Genomic DNA, 24,922 nt, shown 5'->3' on the forward strand with positions numbered 1-24,922 from the left:
GGTTTGGGCACCGGACCCGGCCGCGGGACCCCCATCACCCCCTCCCGCGGGAGGGGCAGGCGGGTCCGAGCTGTGCTCCGAGCTGCTCTGCTGCGTTCCCATCCAAACCTGCAAGCAGACAGTGAAGCACGGAGAAAGGCCCGGCCCGGTGGGAGGGGGGAGCGGGGCTGCGTCCCGTTTCCCCGGGCAGCTCCCCAGCCCCCCGGCCCGCAGAGCCCCGCCGTGCCCCGCACTGCTCAGCACTCCCTGCGGGCTGTTCCCCCTGCTCCAGGCCAGGGGAAGGGCTCAGGAGCTGAGCACGGCCGCTCCAACCTGCCGGGCACGGTGTGGCCACACACAGAGCTCATCATTACATCTGAAGCTTTTTAACTTCCAGAGACAACAAACTTAGGAGAAAACCCACTTTCAGGGATCCCTCACTGAAGTGCCCAAGCCTGCAAACCACGTCCCTTCAACACTTACAGGGGCCAGTAAGAACGATGGGGACAAACATTTCAGCAGGGCCTGTCATGACAGGACAAGGGTAATGGGTTTAAATTGAAAGAGGGGGCATTTAGACTAACTGTTAGAAAGAAATGGTTTACACTGAGGGTGGTGAGACCCTGGCCCAGGTTGCCCAGAGAGGTGGTAGATGCCCCATCCCTGGACACATTCCAGGTCAGGTTGCATGGGACTCTGAGCAACCTGATCTGGTTGCAGGTGTCCCTGCTCACTGCAGGGGTTGGACTGGATGAGCTTTAGAGGCCCTTTCCAACCCAAACCATCCACTGATTCCATGACGTCCAAGCAAGAGGAGAAAGAAACCAGCTGTAGTGGCAGATCATCACCAAGGCATAAAGAAGCAATTAAACCAGCACGTTCTGGCAGTTAAGAGACAAACTTTACCTACTGCAGTACCTGGATGGTATGTTTACATACACTTATACATGAACCTGTTTTGAAAGCTGAGAAAGGTGGTGTAGAAATTCCCACCCAGAGAGTATCAAATCCAGTACCAACTTCAGAAAAGAACATTCCTGGCCAGGCTGTTAGAGGCTGACTAGTCACAGTTCAGGTTTTTGCAAAGGTTTAGTCCAGATTTTTGAAAGATAAGGAAAACAAGTTTTAAAAAGTTGAAATCCAACAAGTTGTACAGAACTTGACGAACTTGAACTGAAGTTTGCAGGGACAAAAAACTGCAAGATTGTGCAGCTCAGGACAATCAAAAAGCTGGCTACACACTGGCACCCATCCCTGTGAAGCACCGAGGGCACCAAGTGTGTCAGAGCTGATGCCAGCACAGCCATTTGCCACCTACCTGGTGCAGGCATGAGGAGGGACTGAGGAAGCGAGATTCCAGGGAATGCCAGATGAGGCTTTTCAGTGGAGACAAGGAACCCAAGCACCACGAAACAAGCTTTCCTTAAACCTCACGTGTAAAAGAGCACATGATATTTGTGAATGGGATTCAGAGAAGATGTTCCCTGGAGCAGGTACAGAGAAGGGCTGGTATCTTCCACTCTTACAGAAACACGAGAAGGGTCTGGGCTTGCTTCATTACAGCAAGTGAAGCCACATTAGAGAAAGAAAGTCAGAGGGAGATGGGTTCTTGAAAGGAAGGGCACCTGTAGAAGACAGAAGTGGCCACAGAGACACTCAGGCTGGAAATCAGAATAATGTTGCTAGAATGCTAGCAGTGAGGCTCCAGCACAGCTTTGTTAGTGAGCAGGAGAAAGGGAAACAGCTGTAGCAGTGAGAAGGGCAGGCTGACAGAAGCTAAGGTGGCAGGATTGCCTGCACCAGCACAGTGCACACCCAGCTGCCAGCGGAGAGCAGAACAGCTGAGCAGTGTCCAGAGCCACCAGTGATGTCCTCAGTGGAAGGGAATTCTGGAGGACACTTACTTCCCAAAGCTTCCCTCCATGCCAGGAAGATGAAGGTGAGGTCTCTTGCTCTGTTTTGGGTTTAATTCCAGTTTATTTTTCACAGAACATAATGCTGGCACAGCCCATGCCACCTCCTGGATCTCCAGCTGCCAGTGGGACTCCTGAGAAGCACTTCAGCTGAACACCTACAGCAACACAAATGATGGGGTACAACTTGTCTTATGGAAAGCTGCCAGGTAAAACACCACTGGAAATGTCAGTGGCTGAGCAGTGTTTATTGTTTTACTGTCTGTTCCTACCAACCCTCTAAAGAAATCAGTCACTTCAGCAGAGGCTGCTGAACACTGCCAAGTGCTGCCCTGGGGTGCCAGCCCTGGGTCACCAGCCAACTTCACAGTCTAAACAGCATGAAATAAAATGTGCAACAGCTTTATGGGAAACTTTGCAAGTTTTACGCTTTCCCACAAACATTTACACATGAAATCTTAAAATCCCCAGCGACTGTGGCTTTTATATACATTTAAGTAAGCTAAGTTTTACACAAGTGTTTAGAACAAGCCCGAAGAGTCTCTCCAGAGCCCTTTCTCCTGACAAGCAGCTCCTCTCTGCTCACACGCTGTGCTCTGTGCAGCCACGAGCTGGTACCTGTCACTCAGCCACTGCCTGGCAGCTGCACCCACCCACAGCCCCACACACCCCGTGTTCCCAGCCCACAGCTCCCCTGGGACAGCAGGCGATGCAGGGAGCTCAGGTCCCCCCACCTCTCAGTGACCGTGCTCCCTGGCCCTCTCTGCAGAGAATTTCCAGGCTATTTATCTTCTCAAAGTCACTGGCACCTCCCAGCCCCTGCCTCTGTGCAGGAAGCACAGCAAGACCCAGGCCCATCCATTCCAACACGTGCAGCACTTGGGAGCGCTGCTTTTAACCCAGGGGTTCCTGGTTGAGTCATCCGAGCAGCCTCTGGAATTCCCAAAGATAGGGTCACTTTCTAGAGGACAGCTCTAAGCCTGCCGCGTTTGTAAAACACCAGAAACACCCTTTAACCGTGTTGTGTTCCCTCCTGCCTGCAGAGGATCCCCTGAGCCAAGACAACAGCACCTCAGCCAACTCCACCGCGGGCTCCCCCGGGAACTCCACGCACAACGAATTCACCACCATCGTCCTGCCTGTGCTTTACCTCATCATCTTCCTGGCGAGCCTCTTGCTGAACGGCCTGGCGGTCTGGATATTCTTCCACATCAGGAATAAAACGAGCTTCATATTTTACCTCAAGAACATCGTGGTTGCAGACCTCCTCATGACCCTGACCTTCCCGTTCAAGATAATCCAGGACTCGCAGCTGGGCCCCTGGCACTTCAACTCCTTCCTGTGCCGCTACACCACGGTGCTGTTCTACACCAACATGTACACCACCATCGTCTTCCTGGGGCTCATCAGCATCGACCGCTACCTGAAGGTGGTCAAGCCCTTCGGAGACTCCAGGATGTACAGCATCACCTTCACCAAGGTGCTGTCGGCCTGCGTCTGGGTGGTGATGGCGTTCCTGGCCGTGCCCAACCTGGTCCTCACCAACGGCTACCCGACGAGGAGGAACATCGACGACTGCCTGAAGCTGAAGTCCCCGTTGGGAGTGCAGTGGCACACGGCTGTCACCTACATCAACACCTGCACGTTCGTGGTGGTGCTGGTGGTGCTGATCGGGTGCTACATCGCCATCTCCAGGTACATTTATAAGTCGAGCAAACAGTTCATTAGCTCGTCGAGCAGAAAGCGAAAGCACAACCAGAGCATCCGGGTGGTCGTGGCTGTGTTTTTCACGTGCTTTCTGCCCTACCATTTGTGCAGGATACCCTTCACTTTTAGCCACCTAGATAAAATTTTAGATGACTCTGCACATAAAATCTTGTACTACTGCAAGGAAATGACACTGTTCCTTTCTGCATGCAATGTCTGCCTGGACCCAATCATCTACTTCTTCATGTGTAGATCATTCTCACGCAGGCTGTTCAGGAAATCAAATATGAGAACCAGGAGTGAGAGCATCAGGTCGCTGCAGAGCGTCAGAAGATCTGAGGTGCGCATCTACCATGAATACACTGATGTCTGAAGCCACCCCCAGGGACTCCTGCTGATTTGTGAGAACGTTTGTATATCATGTAAATAAAACCTATCTTTGAGTATCTGACCACGGAAGTTCAGTAAGGAATGTGCAGACATGTGCAGCTTCTCTGTTTCAGATGACTAGCATCCACCTCAAACTTCAAAAAGCTGAAATCCACAGAGGTCAGGGTCCCTTCAGAGGGGATTTGGGGGTTGTTTTGGTTGGTTGGTTGGGTTTTTCTAAAGGCCAAAAAAAAAGGTAAGGATGTCTCAGCTTAGAAAGCAAGCTAGAGACTCCAGGAGGCTGTAGCTGAGACAGACAAGCTGTGGCCTCAGAGTGGGATCCAAGGAGACAAGTCAACACCTTCAGGGTCCAGAGGATGGCTGCTGGGGGCTTGCAGCAGGTGAAAGGGGAGGGGGTGGGACATGCTCTGGTGGAGACCCCTCAGTGTGCCCACAGGCAGGGTGGTCACAGGACTCAGGCACTGGCACTTCACCATCAGCCAGCAGAGCCTTGGGCTTTTCCCCTCAGATGTTTGTGGGGCTGCCAAGCACCATCCTGAGCACAGAGCAAACCCACCAACATGCTTCCCAACCCTTGCAAAACATTAAACATACCAAATTCAATTACAACCCTGGCTTAAGGCTCTTCCTAGAAACCAACCAACCAAACCCAAAAAGGAAAAAAAGATAAAAGGAACAATTAAAAGTCTTAAAATGGTTTTTCGTTTCCACGAATCTCATTCCAACTGAGGACACAACAAGAATGTCCCTCGACAGAGTCACGTATGATGAGATTGAGCAACCAACAATCACAGGGAAAATCCGGTTTCCCAGCATTTTCTGTGCCAGCTTAAAACAACTTAAAGCATTAGGAATTTTGTTGTTAAAAATTATTTATAGCTTTGGCCACTTTCAATTCTTGGAAGCAGTAATTGTGTGTGATGGGGAGGTGGAATTCATTTTTGGAGAGCAGTTCAGGCAACACCTTCAGGGTGTTGTTTGACACTGTGGTGCACAGAACCAGAGCAGAGCAGGTATTTAAGGACAGCATCCAAAATCAAGGCGAGAAGAAAGGAATAATAACAGACCAACACAGCAGCTGCTGAACAAGAAAGTGCTGACTAACCACTGCCTATTTAAAAGAAGAACCCAAGTCATGGGGAGGACCCACCAGCGCTGGCAGCGCCTGGGAGAGCCCAGGTGGTTTCAGGGACATCCTGGCAGGCTGCACACCATGCACACGGTGGGCAGTCCTCTGGGTTTGTTTATAATGAGGGCAGAGGAAACCAAATCCGCTTGTCACAACTTGTGCAAACATTCCTGAGCTGGTTTTGCACCTGGGGATCCCCGGGGCAGGCAGCTCCTCCACCATCCCAGGACCTGTGTGGGAATGTGGGGACCACTGGGGTGAGAAGGGGCAGAAGGATCCATTCCTCTGCCCATCATGGCTGTGCTCAGCCAAGGAGTCACCTGAGCAGGCACAGTGCACTGCCCAGCCCCACAGCTCCAGCCCCTGCAGACACAGCCAGGACATCCTCTGCCACTCCAGCCTGCAGGAACACCTTTGTACTTAATCCTGCAAGGGGAACAATGTTTACACTAACCATATTTTCCTGTTCCTTCACAGGGGATTAAATCTGAGTTGGTTGGAGTAACAGCTGCTTGTACAAAAAATAAACAGCCAACTTAAAAAAACATGCAGATTGTAAGAAGCTGAATATGTGTTTTGAACAATTAATTTGTACACTGATCTTATGCAATGTAGTACAAAGGAACAAGCAGGAGATGCAACAGTCCATCAGCAAGTCCCTCATTCTTATAAGGACTTGCTGCCCCATACAGAAAAACATGGCTTGACAAGGAAACCTGGAAAATGCAGCATTCAAATAACAAGGTAAGATACTGCCTGGTAACTCCTTTAATGAAGTTTTCTACTAAAACAAGGGTTTCTTTTTTATTTTTTAACACTGTAAGCTTAGATTCTGTTTAATGCATACTGAAAAAAAAATAGTGTAAGTATTATATTTAAATTACTCAAGTACTATGAAACTACTTACATTGCTCAGGGGAGCTCATTTCTGGGAAGGAAGATAGGATTGTTTTTATATTTATCTGACTTCAAATTAAAATATGGTAAGTGGCCAAAATATCACAGCATGAACTCTGTTTTCCAGTCAGTTCTGTAGAAAACCATGTTCACATACAGCCTCAAAGACTAGTTCTGGGATGAAATTTGCTACTTTGTACTCTGGGGTCTATGCCCTGTGCACACCTGAAGCCAGACCAAGAACCAGCTTTGGGACAGGGCTGCAGAGTTTAAATCCTTCCCCAAATGAAACGGAACAGAGGACAGGGTAGTTTTTGTGAAATGGTAATATTTAGGACTGCAGGAGCAGTTATGTACACACAGACATTCAAAACCAAAGACTGTCTTATTAGGTCTTATATGGTTAAAGAAAACCCAGACCGAGTGCTTCTGGTCTCCCTTTTACGATGCAGGAACAGTAAATCCCAGGAGGGTTTATGGCTTGTTAAATTGTGCTGGATAATCTCTGTGTCACACTCATACAAACCCACTCCAGTCTCTGCAGCTATTCCTCCCTGCCACATTTCCACCCAGGCTCCTGAGTCCTGGCTCCATCCAGGCTCCCCCAGACCTGGCGCTGTCCCACCCCTCCTGTGGGAGGCAGGTCACAGGGTGGGCACCTGCCTCCTCAGATCAAATTCCAGTCTCCTGACTGGTGGGCAAGATTCTAGATACATGGCATAGCAGAGTATTTCCATGTCCAGCCTACACACACACGCACACAGCTGATGGGATCAACCACCTACACACAGAGCACGAAAGCCTGAACCCCCCGGAATCACAACCTTTCTCCAGGGGGATGGTGGCCTTCCCTCCCAATGCTAGCAAAGCCCAAAGAGCTACTTCAGTGGAAACATTCCTGTTTGTCCCTAACCAGGGACACAACAGGCAGGCAAGGAGCCTGCTGACCAGGCATACAAGGTTCAGGATTCTCCCCTGGCACAGCACCAGGTGGCAAAGCTTGGCGGTGGCTGAGAACCCACATCTTCCTGGCATGCTGTGTATTCTCCTTGCAGGATCTGCACACACATACTCTGCTTTCTCACTACCCACTTAGTTTTTAACTGAAAGATGCAGTTAGGTAGGATTTCCTCCTAGGAGAAGCAGCACTGCTGCTCCTGAGTAAGAACTGTATCCCAAAAAAGTCTCGTACCCAAAGTAACTGCACCCATTGTGGTGCTCTTCAACAAACAGCCTAAGGACACCCTTTCTGGGGGACCAAGGAGATAAAGCAGCAAGAAGTTTCTGGAAACTGTGGTACCACAAGGGAGAAGGGGGGCATCCATATGGAATCTCACACTGGGAAGGGGAGATGCAGCCCTGCTCCCCAGCCCAGCCAGGACAAGTCCCTGCCCTGAGGCCTGACCACTTCCACACATACAACACTTCACTAGAACATCACTCCAGGGTCAGTTTACTTCATCTTGACAGGATGTATGTGAGATAATTCCCTTTCACTGGTGTGTATACACACTCACATACACAACAGTTCTTTGAACATGATCTTTGTGAAATGTTTTCCCAGGGCTACAAATTAATCATAAAAGAGTGTCCCAGGCCCCAAATACCAGATAACTACATTTAATTTGTCTAGATTTGACATGGAATTTTGGTACTTAGAAGTTATTCTTGAAAGAAAAAGGCACAAGGAAGTTTGCAGGAAAAGCCTCAGGGCCTGATCTCTCACTGTCAGTTCAGGGCAGCCCATCAGGGCAGACACCTACAGGTGGCTGTGCAGCCTGAGACCCCCATTCCTCACAGGATGCTGTGAGTGGAAGATGGTTTTTCAGATGGAGGCACAACAGCAGATCAGACCCAAGAACACAAGGAGCACACAAATTCATGAAAATTTGTGCTTGTTTTCATTTAGGAATCTTTGCAGGACGCCATAATTGAGCAGCCCAGCCAGAACTCTTGATGCCACCAAGTCACTGTGGAAGAAATGTTATTTGAGCACGAACCTGGGGACAGCTCCAGCCTGCTCCCTGTGCAGCATTTCTGTCATTGCATATATTATGCTCTTTACTTTCCAGGTTTCTCTAGCAATAACCTTTGCTGTGGCTTCCCACCACTGCCACTTCCTAGGCATCTTGAAAAAGGAAACTAAAACCCCAGAAGTTCTAAAAATGTACCTTTGTATTGGCACACACCAGAATCTCATGCATTAAGCATCTGTTATTGCCTAATTAGTGCATCTGTGACTGGGCTTTTGCAGAAGCACGTCAGCCCCATTCCTCAGCTCTCCCCACTCGACCCTGGGCCACCTCATCAGGCAAAATATTTCCCTGTGAGCCACAGCCCTGTCATCTGCTTGTGGCCATGACTAAGACCCAGGCACTCAACAGTGATGCACAGACACCCACCCACCAGCAAAACAAAGCGAGGCAGGAAGTACTTGCTGGCGGCTTTGGCAGGGTAAAAAACCCAAATCCACAAGTTCTGCAGTGCTTTTGCAATTAGCACATCTTCTAGTGGGGTGATTCTATACAAATATTTATCTTGTTCATCCTGCTTTTATCAATTCTCAGAGCTTAGCCACAAATAGCACACAATCCATTTGCTTTCACATTCAGCAGGGTTGGGAGCACTGACCACTTTGTTAGGAGGTTTTGGTGACAGGGCACAGACCTATAAGGAGACTAGTAGTCAGAGATATTGCTTATATATGGCAATGGTTTGGCAGAGTAACAACCTTCACTTAGAAAAATACAAGCCTGAACCCTTCAGCCCCGTTGCTGGTAGCAAAGGCTTCTCCCCAGCTTGCACTTCTGTCAGCAGACACAGGAAGAACCAAACCACCCCCATTGCCCTTTCACCCACCAGACACTCTGATACATCCCTGGTTTTCTCCCATCTCTGCCTCTAAATCTGAATTCTGCAGTTCTGACACAGGATTCCATCAGCAGGACCATAAAAAAAAAAAAGGTTTATTTTCATAGGCACTGAGCTTACACAAAAAATTAAAATTATTTTCTTAATAAAATGACAGCTAGACCAGTAGAAGTGAATCTTGGGTTTTGGGGAAGGAAAAGACTTGTGTGGCACATCATCAGTTTATTCCTTAGCCACCAAAAGTAGATGGTGCACAGCAGGGTTCCTGGCAGTCCTGCTCCCTGCTTGCTTCCTAACCCTTTGGAAGGAGCACCCATCTCCTTAGATCCTTAAATATTAAATTTGGCTGACATTTTGGAAAAGTACCCATGTTTGCATGACAAAGCAACCCTTCAGTTTGCCCCTCTGCTTGGAGTCACTCCCGTGGGTGAAACTGCACAGAGAGCTGAGGTGTCCTACCCACCCTTTAAGCTCTTAATCCCCTGCCCTGGACAACTGCTCACTTGCCTCTGGAGCATGCAAAAAAGCACCTGTGCTGCAACACTTCATCCATCACAGAACAGCAGCTGGCATTGAAAACACTGCATTTCTCCTTATTTTGGGGCTTCACACACTCGTGGAGATGTGCACACTCAGTCTCCTGCTGGAGCTGCCCTGTGGTTACCTCCTCTGCTCTGATCTAATGATTCTCACCAGGTTTTAACCAAGAGGGACACTACAAACCCAGCAGCACAGCCTTGCCATTAGGCAATCCCACAGTGGCATGATTTCAAACCCAAAGGTATAAAAAGTCATCCCCAGAGTTGCCCACCTGTGGATTCTGTTACCTTTCAGCATGTTACCATTTCAAAAATAATTCCATGCCAATTCCTGTGAAGCAGGAACTGAGACATGAGACATGCTCAGCTTTCTGAGGAAAACCACGCAGCACCCGCCCAGTTTAAGACTTCATCTCATGTTGGAGATAACACTGCCCGCTTAGAAGTGACTTTCTGTTCCAGTGTACACGGGCTGGTCACCATCTCCAGAGAGGAAGACCAGTGACACCCCAGTCCTGGCTGCCTCCAGTGGGGAGCAGCTCCTCCCAGCACACCAGGTACGTCCTTCCCCAGCACCCACTAATGGGAGGGAGCATCCCCTTAACTTGGGCTTCCATCTGCACTGTGCTTTGCTTTAAGCTAAAACTGTACCCCCAGCTGAAGGCTTGGTAACTCCTTCCATTCCTAAGCCAGTTTTAAGGTACACATATCAGCACAGCAGCTTGCATGTTTTGTTTTATGTTTTCCTTTTTCCTCTTGAAGAAGTTAACAAGTTCTGTAAAAAATATATATGCAAACAAGATCCTGGATATATCAGGGCAATAAAGCATCCTGGTTCCATGCACAGCCTGGAGCTCTGTCTATAAAGCAGGGAGTGCTTTACATTGAGGGCACCACTCTGTCTGCCTTCCTTTTTATTATCTTCCTCATAAGCAATGACTCCACATAAAAACCAATTATTGAGTTAATCAGTTTTTAAGATGCTGGTTTGAGTTTGTTCAGCAATTTTGTGTTTCTATCAGAAACACAAAATATTTAAATATTTTAAATATTCAATATTTTCAATACTTATTGAATATTTAAATGTTTAAAATATTCAAGAGACTAGATTTTGGACAACACCAGTATGTGAGTATATGAAACATAAATGTCCATTTGACTGCTACATCTATATGAGAGTGCTCCCAAACAGCTTCTGACAAGCTCTGCTGCCAGCAGACTGCTAGAGCTGTCCCCTGGGAACTCTGCTCAACCCAGGTCACAAACCTGACAACACAAGAAGTGTTCTGTTCAGTTTGTATTGTGTTTCCAGTACAGTGATAGTCATCAGAAGCTCCAAACAATAAACAAAGTGGAAAAATAATACAAGAGCTAAAAGGGAAGTGAGAGGGAGAAAGGAGATGTCCCTAAGCAGCCTGAACACGGGATGGCTATTTAAAGACACTGGAACTGCTCTCAACACTTCACATGAAGAGGCATTTTTGAGGGCTGTTTTTAAGCTTTTCCTCCTTTATCTCAATACATTAACACATACAAAATTGTGCTCTTCACTCACTACTAAAGGAGTTCACAGCTATCTCTATTTCCTTCTAAAGAAACGAATAGTTAGTGATTTACAGCATCAAGCTTCAAGCCTGGTCACATTGCCCATCCAAAGATCCCACTCAATGTATTTTAAAATACTTTGGGTTCAACTTCCCAGAAATATTTTGCAAAGCACAGAAAACAACCCTCGACTTTGCAGGAACTAAATGGCAACTTTTGACTTCAGCCTGAAGAAACTTCTCCTCTAGAAAGAAAGAATTTCAGATTCAGCTCAAAGGCAGGCTGTGCTGAATGGCTTTTCCGTGCCCTCATCCTGGGCATGCAATTACATTACCTAAGCACAGCAAAACAAAAACTGTTCTGAAAGCATCTCATGTTTCAGAGGGTCTTGCTCTGCAAAGTCACAGTGTAAGAGCAGTGACTGGGGATTAGCACAGAGCCTTCCTGTGCCATGTTCCTTGGAGCACAGGGCTCTGCTCCTCAGGAGGTCACTAAAAAGCCCATCAGCCCTCCAAGAGCAGACCTGGACCCCAGCAATGCCTGTGCAGCAGCAGCAATCTGCTGACACTTCTTCTGAGTCACTCAGCAGAAATGATTTACATACCAGCCTGGTGCTAGCAGTGTTTTCTTCAGAGAAACAAGTTGGAGCAAAACTAGGGTTGGTTAAACGTTCAGCCCCGACCCCAGCCCCAGCAGTGCTCACTGCCAGCACTCCAGTACCCAGGGCTGGAAAACAAGGACAGGCAGCAGGAACTCTGTATCTTTACACACAGCTGAGAAGCACCAGCCAGCCCTGCCATGTGCTCATGACACAAGGCAGCTTTCTCTTACTTTTGTCAGGGCTGAGAAGAACAAGATGCTTCATTTTCAGTTCAAATTATTACCTGGTTTTAGTCTGGGGGAGTAGGGTGCAGCAGCAGGGCAGGGATGGGAAAGGATATACAGACAACTATGATCCTAACTGAGTGATATATCTACACTACAACATCAAAACACCATTTCTAAGCTGCATGAGAGCAACTCATGATCTGATCCGAGACCCCAGGAAAGGAGCTGAGGGTTAGAAAGCACTGGGAGCCCCTCCTAAGCAAGCTGGAACTTTTTCAAGTCAGACTCTCAATTCAAACTGAGCCTTTCAAACAGGGAACAATGAACATGCGTTCAAAACCCAAACATGCCACAAGGATGCGATCAGAGCTGTCCCATAATCTGCCTCTTACGGGAGAGCAACTCCCGGTCTCTGCCTGCCCTGGCTGTACACTTTGGCCACCCTCTGCTTCCATCAAGAGCCAAATGTACCTCATGCACAGGTTGTGTCCTGCTGTCAGACCCTTTGTGGCCGGCAGCAGCATTCCCGGCTGGAGCCAGCCCGGCCAGGGCCGGCACATCCCGCCCGCAGCTCCCACCGCGCCCGCCCAGATCGGGTCCCAACGGGACCACCGGGGCTCCAGGTGTCCCCACGCTCCCCTCCCCGCCAGCAGCACGGGCAGAGGAGACCAGGCACCAGCACAGAACCAGGAGGCCTCTCTGGGATGAAACACGTTTCTTGGAAGAGCGAGACACACCCCCCGGCACCGGGGATTTCGGTTCAGTTTCTTCTCTGGAGAGAAACGCACTTCTTGGAAGAGCACCACATGCCCCCTGGCACTGGGGATTTCAGTTCTGCACAGCGTCAGAGGCTCCCAGCATGGCAGGGCAGGGCAGATGGGGGAAGAGGACACTGCCCTGCTGAAATGATTGCCAGACGTGACATTTCCAGGAAACCTCTGGTTAGTAAAGAAAGGCGAAGTGCTAACCCAACAGGCAACCAACCCCCTGATGGCGGGAGATACTTAATGCACAACAACCCTGAGTGCCAACAGGTCATTTCATGGACTCTCCCATTAAGATGCTGCAGAGTAGAGTCTGGGTCTGTGGATTTTACAGCTCTAAAAAAAGAAATTTGCGGACAAATCATGGAGAAAGTTTACTGGTCTTATTTATAATAAAAGAACAACAGAATCCCATGGCTGAAGGTGTCCATAGCTGTTTCCATCAAAAGAGAAAGACAAGACAACCACATACAGCACTCAGATGTGTCTGTTTCCTCATGGTCACTTGGTCATTACCTCAAGGAGCACTTCTTCACCAGCAGCATCCCATCTCTCTTTCATGCTCAGATAAAGACAGAAGCATGGAGCATTTCTCCCTCTACCCAGAGCAATGAGACAGCACGGGAAACCAAAACGTGGGCCAGGACCATGTGGAGGAGAAGGGCAGTTCCTGCCCTGCAGCACCAGGGAGCTGTGGTGAGGCCTGAGCTCTCCTACCCCAGGCAGGGCACTGTGAGGGCAGCACCAGCACTCCAGGTCACCTCAGTTAGCTAGGAGAGGTCTGCTCCATAGATCTAAAAATAACATATTACTGAGTCATGCAGGAGGCCTGCAATTGGCCTGTAGAACAGCTAACCAGCTCAAGAAGGAATAGCATTCTTCAGAAAAACACACAAAAGGAACTGCTCTGCACTGTAGAGAGCTAGGTCTAGCTCAAGCTTTCTGCTCCCAGGAGCAGGCACAGCTCTGCCTGCACCTCCTGGCAGGACCAGAGCACACCTGCAGCAGGGCTGAGGCAATCTGACATCTAATGCAGATGTGGCCGGAGAGACTTCTGTTCTCACACTCAGCTGATAACGCTAACGAGCCCTGGATGTGCTGAAGTGCAAGAGCCACCCCAGCCCTGCGGCAGCAACAGCCCCACCTCATGTCTGCTTAGGTATGTTTGTAACCACCCCCTCAGCTTCTGTTCAAGAAGAAACGGGGGGAAAGCCCTGCTTCCCTGCGGTGCTTATGGAAAACAGCCAGGCAGGTTGGGGGGGGAGAAAAAAGTAAGGGGAAGAGCTGCCTCTTCTGCATGGGTAAGTAAAGGTGAAAGAAAGCAGGAGAAGCTGGCTAGCAGCCTGGGCTGTGCTCAGTGCCACACTTCGAGCCCATCAGTCTTCAAACAAGACTCTCAGGGCTGTGGTGGGGCATTTCACTCCCCCCCAGCCCAGCCCTTCAGTGCCAAGTCGCTGTGTTAGCCTGCAGCAAGACAGAGTCTGTCACACAAAGGCTGGGAGCCTGATCCACAGTGTTGGTTCCTATTAATTGGAAAAAAAACCAAAAACCACGTTATTCAGCTCTCTGCTAAATCATCAGTCACTTAAACCATGGTTAAGCTATTTTTTCACTGCTCAAATTTTCCCTTTTGCTAGGCCTTTGAACAGTGGCCTCCTTTGACAGAAAGTTTGGGTGCTGCACATAAAGTGAGAGCTGCCCTGGGACAGACAGATCTAACTGAGGTTGTTGGACAATTTTGCTTTTCCAAGAAGCTCCTCTTATCCTTTATTTTGTGTTCCCTTTCAAACATGCGTGTCTTGGCAGACTGCACTTTTCCTCCTCTTCTGCAAGGACTTCATCTGGACACAAATGGAACATTGCTTACAATAGTTTTAGGCTTTGATGAGAAAGCTACTGGAAAAAATTCATCTTGGGTCACTCTCTGCAAGTTGACCTTGGTCCCAAAAAGGATATTCAGGCTTCTGCTTCTGGGTAAAGGAAAAAAACAACAACAAACCAGCAAACAAACAAAAATCAAATAAAGGGCTTTTTTAGAATTAATTATAAACTCTCAGAGGAGCAGAGGAAGGAAAGTCTGTGAGGAAACTATGCAGGGAGCAGTGGGTCTGGGTTACACACTGCAGAGCAGAGCTCAAGCCACACACTTAATACTTACTGACACTAATATACACAACTCGTTATTTCATCCTTTTTTAAAACAAACATATAAACCTCAGTTTCTCTCCCCAAACCTCAGACGCCTCTCAGAACATACCACTTTCCTGTATTCAGAGAACAGATACCAGCCTTTCCATTACTATCTATTTCCACTGATTTTGTGCTTGATTTCAAAGCCTCCCACTCATAGTAAAGGAAGAGCAGGAAGGAAGAGGAAGGCAGGTAAGTCAGGCTGAGAGAAAATGAAAAAAAAGAAGAAAAAGAAGAAGGAAAAGGAAAAGCCACAGCCCACAGATGGATCCCGGATCCCCAGAGCACTGCCCAGCCCCGCAGCAGCCGGGACACTCCCCGCCCCGCAGGGAGGGCAGAAAAACCGAACACCCGCCCTCAATTTAGGATCAGTTCTGCTGTGCCAGCCCTACGAAACCAGTCCACGGCTGCCCTCCCGGCGGGCAGAGCCCTGAGGCTGCCCAGGGGGATGCAGAACATCTGCCCAGAGCCCTGAGGCTGCCCAGGGGGATGCAGAACATCTGCCCAGAGCCCTGAGGCTGCCCAGGGGGATGCAGAACATCTGCCCAGAGCCCTGAGGCTGCCCAGGGGGATGCAGAACATCTGCCCAGAGCCCTGAGGCTGCACCGCCAGGAACTGCGGGGCGTGCTCCAGCTCACCCGGCTTCGCTGCGGTTTTACACTGGAAAGGGTTTATCCCGTAAATCTGTTTCGTGGCTGAAGAGGGACCACACGTGCAGCTCTCTCCTGCTTTCCAGACGGAAGGCTCTGCCTCGCCGTGCCTTGTTCCTGCACCTCCCCGACGTTCTCCGGGAAGCGCTGCTGATTTTTAGAGACCCACCACTCTATAGATACAGATACATTTCAATTGACAAGGCGAAAAAGGAACTAATTCACACATTATGCAAACCACAAACAAATTTCTTAGAACGCAAAGGAGCAGTGCTAAGTGTGACTGAATGTATGAATCCTTAGCAGAGCAACTCCCTCACCTGTCAGCCAGAGATGGAACAGCCTCGAGCTTCGCCACCAGAGACTGCTGAGCTACAGGTAAGGACTGCTCGGGGCTCTGCACCTCAGCAAAAGATGGTTTTCTTAAACAACTGCTTTTGTTTTAATTTATTACTCTGAAAACATAACTTTATAAAAATAATGCTTTAAAATATCAGAAAGTATAATTTAAAAACATGTATTTAAATGACAATTGTTACTATTAAAATAGAATATTAAAGGGAATTATTTCTGTATTTGAGCCACATAATACTACTTTTTAATATCCAGTTTTAGGGCAATAAAACATGTTTTACTGACATATGCATACCAGAGCAATTCCAAGTTTGATAGGACAGTTGCTTCTAAAAGTTGGTTTCTTTAAACCTCTAATATCAAATCACAAACTGACCATGGCTAATACCCTGGTCCTCACTTTTCCTCTTACAGCCACTACTCCCTAATTCCCATATCGTAACTGATGGGAGATGGGAAGGGTCTTGGTGGGGTTTATTGAAGCTTAATTTTAAAAAACTGAATATTTGGGTTAGATCTGAAAATGATCCTACAAGCAACAGCTCAAAGCATTGCCCAAGTTTCAACCTGAATATTAGGGTTTGTACAGACACTTCACGGGCTAAAAGGCCGTGGGTTTAGAATAATTTAGACCCTTGTCTAAAACTCAGAAGTAAAAATATAATTTAACTTACCAGGAAAATTAGGCTGGTAAATTTGAGATATCAAAAGTGATATGAGGACTCCTGGACAGTAAGAAATTAAATTGGTGGCCTTTGCAAGATGGAAATAGAACTCTGCCCTTGGGGTGTCCTCACGCTGCAGGCGAAGGAGCCCGCCCTGCCCTTCAAGCAGCCAGAGACTTGAACTAGAAATAAACAATCGTATCTGCAGCTGCTCTCTGCCCGCTGGCTCTCCTCACTCTGTCCTTCAGAACCCCAGAAATTGGTCACACATGCCAAGAAAACATCTAATTGTCTGCAACAACTTTGCTCAGGACGCACGTACAGAAGGGCTGCCCGAGGCAGGTGGTGCCGGCACCAGCCGGCGCTGCTGGGAGGTGAGAATGGGGCTCCTCACAGCCCAGCGCTGGAACCTGCCAGTTTGGGAACTGGCTTTGCAGATAGAAGGGATGAAAAACACAGATACAATCATCAGTTCATAAGGATTTATGAATATTGGCTGCATTATACAGAGAAGTTGAAGTCTTCACAGCACCGCCCCCGAGAGTCACACTGCCAACCACAGGGAGAGGCAGCCAGGGGCAAACCCAACCTCAACCAAGAGATGTCACAAAAGATGGCACAGCTTAAACCATGGTTTATGGACCACCTGAATTTTCTTTTTGGATCAAAGGACAAAATTACTGTTAGGATGTAAAGAGATGCTTTCACTTCCATTCTTCCCCTTACCCAACAGCAGCTCCGACACGTCCTGTTTTCCTCCCCTGCCTTCTGTGCATCTGTGACAAACTAGAACAACTACCAACCAACTTGCCATTTTAAAGGACTGAAATAGTGGAGAGTGTGTTTTGCATACCTCTATTCTCTTAAGTATTGAAATCCAGACATTGCCTTATGACAGATGTTATAATAAGCACCAAAAAATAACAAAATCCTGGTCTCTTGGCAAAATTGCAGGAAGTCAAATGCCCCAACAACTCTCCACAGCTACTGCCAAAAGTGCCTTCCAAAGGAGACCAGCAGCCACACCACTGGCACTGACTGGCCCACGCTGGCCCTGGTGGGACACCTCTGTGGAGCTGTGGGACAGGAGCAGGCCACCCCGAGCACCCCCAGGCTGAGGAACAGCAGCAGGAGCTGCTGGCTCTCCTGGGGAGCCCCCAGATCCCACCCCCACCCAGCCCCTCAGAGCCACCTGCAGAACAGAGGAGCAGGATCCCACCTCCACACTGGGGGCTGGTTTCCCACTCCTGGTTGGGACTGCACAGTCAGACCCCCACTGTGTGCTTAGAAAGAAACCTTTAAAGAGAGGTTCTTGTTTCAGCCCAGCACGGGTGGCAGCTGCTGCCCTTGTGCACTGTGCTGCCTCTGCTCTTGACTTCTCATAACACCAGAGATAACAGAGATAACATTCTGTTCCTTGATAAACTCCATTTTGCAGTTCAAAATAGATTTCTAGGAGCAGTGACCGCTGCCAACAACTAACAACCCAGTCATTACACTGCAGATTTCTTTACTGAGCAGCTGCATTTCCATAAATAGCTAAAATGTCCACCCCGTACTACAGAACCTTCCTCATATTCAGGAAAAAAGAAAACAAAACCCACAAACAAAACCAAAACCAGCAGCTTGGAAGTATTATTCTTATGTTCAGTAAAATGTCCATGAACTTTGACATCTGACAGCCGAGGTCCAGAAGTCAAGAGAAATGTCTTAATGATACTGGAAGGGTTACAAAGGACAGCATGAGAGCTTGAACACAGAAGGAAATAAGCATTTTCAACAGTCTGTGCAACTTTCCTTCTGTGTATTTTGCCAAAACACTACTTGTAAACTGAAAAGGTTCAAAACTTTCCTGTATTTTACCAAAATAGCAAATCAACCTTGTCAATTTGGTGACTCGAGTTTGCTGGTTTAGCAGAAGTGGTTGGGTTTATTTACATAGGACACGTGTACTTCGTGCTGGACCGAGCGTTTGTCCATCCAGTGCTGCTCAGGTATGAAAGGCTGTTCTCACAGGCAAAGCACAAGTTTCTGGGTGCCGAGGAACTCCCTCCAACACAGGCCAGCAAACAGCAGCACTTACACAGGGGCAAAAGAACAGCAAATGTTGTAAGAACTGGGAAAAAGAAAAAAAAAAGAAAAAAATCTTAAGGTTAGTCATCATCTCAAGTAGCTTTTGCCCTAAATTGACTCATCAATTTAATATCAAATGACGACCACTGACAGTTTCCAGATGAGCCCCAAAGTGGACTGAGGGGTGAACTTCTCTGCTCATTTCAAGCCACCCATCACTTGCAGAAGCCACTGCAAGCTCTCATGTTCTCACCAGAGGAGGATGTTCCGAAGGCTTCAGGGCTGTTCCAGTCATCAGAGTCCAAACAGGCACTGCCTGTGGGGGCCCCTCAGCACCACAGAACTGCCCTGTGCTCTGTTATGATACACAGCTCTAACAACTGTTACTTTCTTGTCTCTCACATAGGTCTCCTAGCAAAAGAGGCCCTGCACCCAAGAATGGAAAGTATTCTAGACCTTTAGCAGAAAGCACCACAGCAGTCAAATCAAGAAAGGTAAGGACAGGCCACTGACACTGAAAGATTTACAGAGTCTAGCTTGGGCTGTGACTCAAATACAGTGTGTTGCCATGTTAACTAACAGATCCCATCAGCACTGGTGCCTTGCAGCTGGCTGGGTGGGTGGCTGAAGGATGCAGAGGGAAAAGTGGAGATGTTAGAAGTACCACCCCAACCTTGCCCATCATCACCTCCTCACCCTAACACACCTAGTCACATGGCAGTTATAATACCCACTCTCCACACCATCTTTTTCCTTAAAAAACTCAACCAAACAAACTCAAAAGCCTTGTGATTACAGTCTCAATGTAAAGACAGGATGGCAGGTCTTCTCATGGGAGAGCTACCAGAGAGCTTAGCTGCAGGCTTTGGGTGTGAGCGTGGGTCTCACCTGTTCCATTTCTCCCCTCAGCCATGCAAGCTCCAGAAAAACACCTAAGCTGGTCAGCCTTTGCAGTGCCTGCTAGGGAGGTACAGAAGGCAATACCCCAGAGGAAACAATTTTACCTCTTTAAAATAAAACTCCCATTTCTGGTTGTTGCAAGGTTGCAGTCAGGTTCCAATCTGCTACGGAGGCACCAGTGACCAACTCTGAATTCTGGCAGTAGGGAAATGCTTTGTTTTCTACAAGACAGGGTGGATTTCTTTTCCCCAGCTGGCATGTGTTTTCCAGTTGCCTAGGTTTCCATTTGCCAAATATAGCAGCATTGTATCTATCTCAGTTCTGCCCTCCCTACAGCAGATAATCCACCCCCATAAATATTCTGTCAAAGAGCAGCAGACAGCAGATGTGGCTTCTTCCTGGAGATCCTCTAAAATTTAAATTGGAATTTCTTGAGAGGACAGCTCTAGCTTTCCTGTAATGCTGACACAGACACACTCCTCTGTGCCATCCTACTGACAGAGCAAAGCAAGCTCTGCTAGCAGCACAGAAGGTTGCTTTCAAGTGAACATCAGCACAAACTGGCAAACATTAGATGCTTCCACGCCTGACTCACAGAGCTGTTTTCTCTGCCTGTGTACAAAACAGAACACTTGCCTGAGCTATGTTCAAATCCCTGTTGTGCTTCCTGACAGAGCAGTGCTGAAAATACATACTGGTCCTTCAGGGTTAATACCATGTATTTAGTGTCACAACATCACTGTTGGCTCAGTGCCCTCCCAGCTGGCAGCACCGGGCTGATACCTGCAGAAAAGGGGCAGCAGGGCTTGAGGGCAATGGGTTAGAGCCAGGAAAAGTGAGTGGATTCCCTGTTCCAAACAGCAGGATGCCCATGAGCATCACCAGGGAGTGAGATGGCACCACTTGGAAAATGCTTGCTCTGCAACCCTGCTGGACATGGTAACATGATGATTTTGGAGCAGTATGACCAGATTATTCTGAAGTAAGAGGAGCAATCTCATACTAGTCAATGGAAAGCACAGCCCTGTTCTGCCTTACTGAGATAATGTTTCTCTGCTTCTAGGAACAAAGACACTGTAAGATGTTCAACTCCAGCACTAACTCCTCAGGAAGCAACTGCAGTCACAGCACAGTAATAACCAAGACAGTCATTCCCCTGATCTACTGTTTCATCTGCCTCGTGGGGCTCTTGCTGAACGCCGTGGCAGCCTGGATCTTTCTGTACGTTCCCAGCAATAAGAGTTTCATTGTCTATCTCAAAAACATCGTTGTTGCTGATCTCATGATGAGCTTGACTTTTCCTTTCAAAATCCTTGCTGATGCAGAAATTGCATCTCCCCAGCTCAACACCTTTGTGTGCAGATACTCTGCTGTTGTTTTTTACACCAACATGTATATCGGGATAACATTTTTTGGCCTCATAGGTTTTGACAGATACTACAAAATTGTAAAGCCTTTATTCACCTCCTTTGTCCACACCGTTAGCTACAGTAAGGTGGTCTCCATAATCGTATGGTTATTGTTAATTTTTATATCCTTTCCAAACATGATTTTAACTAACGAAAACCCTGACAAGAATTATTCCATCAAATGCATAGGTCTGAAAAGTGAGCTGGGCAAAGTGTGGCACAAAGGGTCAAGTTATGTTTGCACAGGGATATTCTGGGTCGTTTTTCTTCTGCTAATAATTTTTTACACCTCTATATCAAAAAAAATATATAACTCTTATAAAAAATTCAGAAGGAACTCCGAGGCGACCAAGAGAAAGACCAGCCGCAATATATTCTGTATCATGTTTGTATTTGTCATTTGCTTTGTACCCTATCACCTCTGCAGGATCCCCTACACTCTGAGCCAGACTAGCTCAAAATTCAACAGCCAGTCAAAAGAAACTCTCTTCTACATGAAGGAGTTTACTCTTGTACTGTCTGCTGCAAATGTGTGCCTCGACCCCATTATTTATTTTTATCTCTGCCTACCCTTTAAAGAAAAGCTGTATCAAAAAGTGTATCTCAAGCTGAAAAAAGCAAGCGAGGCTGAAATCTCTAAATGCAGAAGATCAAATACACTTCGGGAAAGTATAAACACAGTGTAGGGTCAGGTCTGCAAAATAATGCACCTTTCAGGAAGTTACTGAACTCATCAGGTCTGAAAGAAACTGACGAGGTGAGAACCAGCAAACAGAAAAAGATTTCAGCCTAAGACACCAAGTGGTGTTTCTCTGTATGAAACACTCTTGCCAATCTATTTCCTAGGCACTATTTCAGCTGATGCAATGACAGCGTTATGGTGTCACACGACCTTTCCAGATCTCAAAACAAAACCAGAGGAATAACTGGAACAAAACTTCCTGGAGCCCCAGGCCGCAGCTCTCTGAGCGGATTATCCAACCGACCCAGCAAGCAACAGGATTTGCTGTGCTTCTGCCAAAGCCAGGCACGAAACCATCCTGCCAGGGCTGGGCAGAGCCTGGCAGCACAGGGGGGTCAGCACGGGGCTCTGTGCTCAGCCCCAGAGCCAGGAGAGGGGCTGAGTCCTGGGGGAGCTGCGCGCCCACCAGCTCAGCCGTTCGAGGGCCAGGGACTGAGCAGCTCGAGGAAGGAGCCAGACCCAGCAACTGGAGAAGAGCATTTTTTAAAGCCCAGATCAAATCTTCACGTTTCTGCACAGAGCCTAAAATACCTTTGGTGAAATGTATTCTATTTTTAATATATGTATATGTAATATATGTTTAAATATATGTATATACACACACACACAGAGGGTTTCTTACAGGAAGCATCGCACAAAAGTAAGGATCAAACATGATTATTTGTCACCCTTAGGCACCAACTGCCAGAGAACTTTGTAAAATGTGATGTTCAGTATAAGCAACTATTTAAAGAGGATCCTCTTGCAAATCGCACAGTTACATGGCACCATATTCCTCAAGACTTGTCTGAAATAACATGGTATACACCACAAACGGACTGAGATCTCACTAACCCCTTTCAGTTGTTGCAGAAGGAGGTAAGAACATTCAAGGAGCTGTTTGAAAAACCAGACATGCAGCTGTCTAGAAAGTCTGGGGTATATTTCAACCCAGAAAGAATTATTTGCCAGGTTTTCCTGTGCTTTCGGCATGATGACAAAACCTCTCTCTTTGTACCAAGGTAATAACTGAAAAGCACCACCCTTCTATATATAAATGTAATCTCTTTTTTAACTGTATGTTTTCAGTGCAGCTTTTTTGTTTGTTTGTTTTTCTCTGATTGATTGGTTTTATCATTGTAGAGGGAAAATACACTAGTGCACGAAGCACCCACCAAAGCTTTCAGAGAATGGCCCTGGGAGCTCAGTACTTTCATTTTACTGAGCAAAGAAGATACGGGAACAGAATTAACATCCACTTCACCTTTCTGCCTCTATGTTTCATTTTAGTTGAAACAGATGATCTCTCGGGGAGACAGATTTTTCCAACATGGTCTTTGAACCTTCTCCAAAGTTGTGGGTAACTTCTCTTGGTCTGAGATCACTGTTCTACTGTAACAGTGTTGTACCGATGGACAGGACTGTAATTCAACTACAGGAAGGGACACCCCTTAGATCTGCCTGCTAAGTTTAAGACAGCTCTGGGGAGCAGTTACCTCCACTGATTACCCACTTGGTTGAAGAGCAGCCCCAGCCCAGACCCACAAACCCCCCAGGGAGCCTGGATGTTCCTCTGACTGCCTGGGCTGGGGGACCCTCAGCCCGAGCCAGCCCTTAGGATCTGCAGGAGAAAGTTGCTTTTTTGGTTGTGTACTTTAAAGAAAACACATAAAAGATTATTTATATGGTTCTTTCAGAGCTCCCTGACTCTTGTCAAACAGACTTCACAGGCTTTTCCCTCCAAGCAAGGGAAGTAGCCTGTCAGGGAAGGGAACCTGCTGCTCTGTGGGAGATCAAATTTTTCGTCATTTATGGCAAAAACATTCAGTTCCTTACACGGCATAGCTTGGTATTTGCCTACATGAATCTCATTAGCTGTGGTGGCACAGAGATGAAGCTACTTCCACAGTATATGTTTGCATAACTTCTTAACTACTTTGCAAGCTTTGGAAAAATTATTTATATTGCAAAATTGTTTCCTCACCCCACCAGATTATTGACATGAGAACAACAAAAGTCTACACACAAGCTCCAGGGGGATATTGACCAACACACTTTTGAAAAAGTGACAGTAAGTTTCTAGCTTGTTGTTCCCTTTGAAAAAACCTTCCTCCAAATGGCCCATTTTTCAGCAGAGGTTTAGTCCCATCACCTTGTCTTTTTAGACCTGGAAGAGCTAGAGCTGTAAAATGACTCTACAGAAAAGGGGAGACACAACCACACACAGGAAAAACCAAATGTGACATTTCAAGTTTAAAAACAAACAAAAAAATAAAAGGAAACCACAAGCATGGAGATACCAGCTTTGCATGATGAGCAAAACACCACGGAACTAGTCCCTGGTTGCTCAAAACTGAACACGGGATCGTTCCAGATGATCAAGTTTTGCAAACATTTCGACAAATATGGTCTGAACTTTATGGCTGAACTTAAACCCAGACATTCTTAATTTGTTTCTTCACAAAGCCCTGGTACGTGACTTGTGAATTCCTGCGGATTCTCAGCTAGAAGACACTGCAAACCCCGCGGGGTTCTGGTACCACGGGCAGTGCCTCAGCCCCAGCCTGCTTGCAGGCATCTGCTGCTGCTGAAAAAACCCCAACAACCCAAAGAACACCCAGGGCTTCACTCCTCCCCTATATCCTAATGTGCCATTTTTGTTTTCAATAGTGCTTGGCAAACGTCCCGAGGTTTAGAATTTTAATTGCTGCCAGAATCCCCAAGTGCCTTGAAACTAGGTTGCAACTCTAGAAAAACTCCTGGCATTTCGTGCAGGAATATGATGGTGAGTGAGGGCCAACCACACTGCAAAGCCCGGAATCCAGAGAGTTTTCAATTTAAGACACATGAGGAAGGGAAGAGAATTTTAGATTTTTTAAAACCGAAAGAAACAGCCATTGATGTGCCACATCTACAGCCCCAGGGCAGGAACCTGGGACGAGCCTGGTGCTGTTTTAGGAAGGACCCGGAGCTCCTGTGAGCGGCCTGAGCCCCGTGTCCCGTCACACCCGCAGGTGTGAGCACAGGGTGAACATGGAAACTGAACCTTCAGGCTTGAGGCCGGGAGGGGAGGGCGAGAGCTGCTCTGCGCGGGATCAGCGCGCTCAGCCCCAGCTCTGACACCGACGGGACGGGCCCCTCTGAACATCCCTCCTCTACGAAACTGCACTTGGAACCGAGGAACCTGCCAGCGCCGGCTGCGACCCTGCTGGGACCCTGCTGGGACCCTGCTCCGACCCTGCTGGGACCCTGCTCCGACCCTGCTGGGACCCTGCTCCGACCCTGCTGGGACCCTGCTCCGACCCTGCTGGGACCCTGCTGGGACCCTGCTCCGACCCTGCTGGGACCCTGCTCCGACCCTGCTGGGACCCTGCTCGGACCCTGCTCGGAGCCTGCTC

At 47.7% G+C, this 24,922-nt stretch overlaps 3 protein-coding genes across 4 annotated transcripts in view; 2 read left to right on the forward strand and 1 right to left on the reverse strand.

Moving 5' to 3' along the window:
• Positions 1–24,922, reverse strand: part of MED12L (mediator complex subunit 12-like) — a 109,235-nt gene that overhangs the window by 57,348 nt on the left and 26,965 nt on the right.
• GPR87 (G protein-coupled receptor 87) lies at positions 2,000–4,045 on the forward strand. 2 transcript variants are annotated; one of them, XM_010004718.1, is made up of 2 exons: positions 2,000–2,101; positions 2,936–4,045. In XM_010004718.1, the coding sequence occupies exons 1-2, from the start codon at positions 2,065–2,067 to the stop codon at positions 3,970–3,972; spliced, it is 1,074 nt and encodes a 357-aa protein (XP_010003020.1). In that variant the 5' UTR covers positions 2,000–2,064; the 3' UTR covers positions 3,973–4,045. The 2 variants fall into 2 exon arrangements, with proteins under 2 accessions (XP_010003020.1, XP_010003021.1); XM_010004719.1 differs by lacking the exon at positions 2,000–2,101 and adding an exon at positions 2,298–2,313 and having other exon boundaries at positions 2,954–4,041.
• Positions 20,476–21,489, forward strand: P2RY14 (purinergic receptor P2Y, G-protein coupled, 14). Its single transcript, XM_010004730.1, has one exon. The coding sequence runs from the start codon at positions 20,476–20,478 to the stop codon at positions 21,487–21,489; it is 1,014 nt and encodes a 337-aa protein (XP_010003032.1).

This window comes from Chaetura pelagica, unplaced genomic scaffold, assembly GCF_000747805.2.
Source record: "Chaetura pelagica isolate M959 unplaced genomic scaffold, ChaPel_1.0 scaffold829, whole genome shotgun sequence".
In the NCBI taxonomy this organism is placed as follows: Eukaryota; Metazoa; Chordata; class Aves; order Apodiformes; family Apodidae; genus Chaetura; species Chaetura pelagica.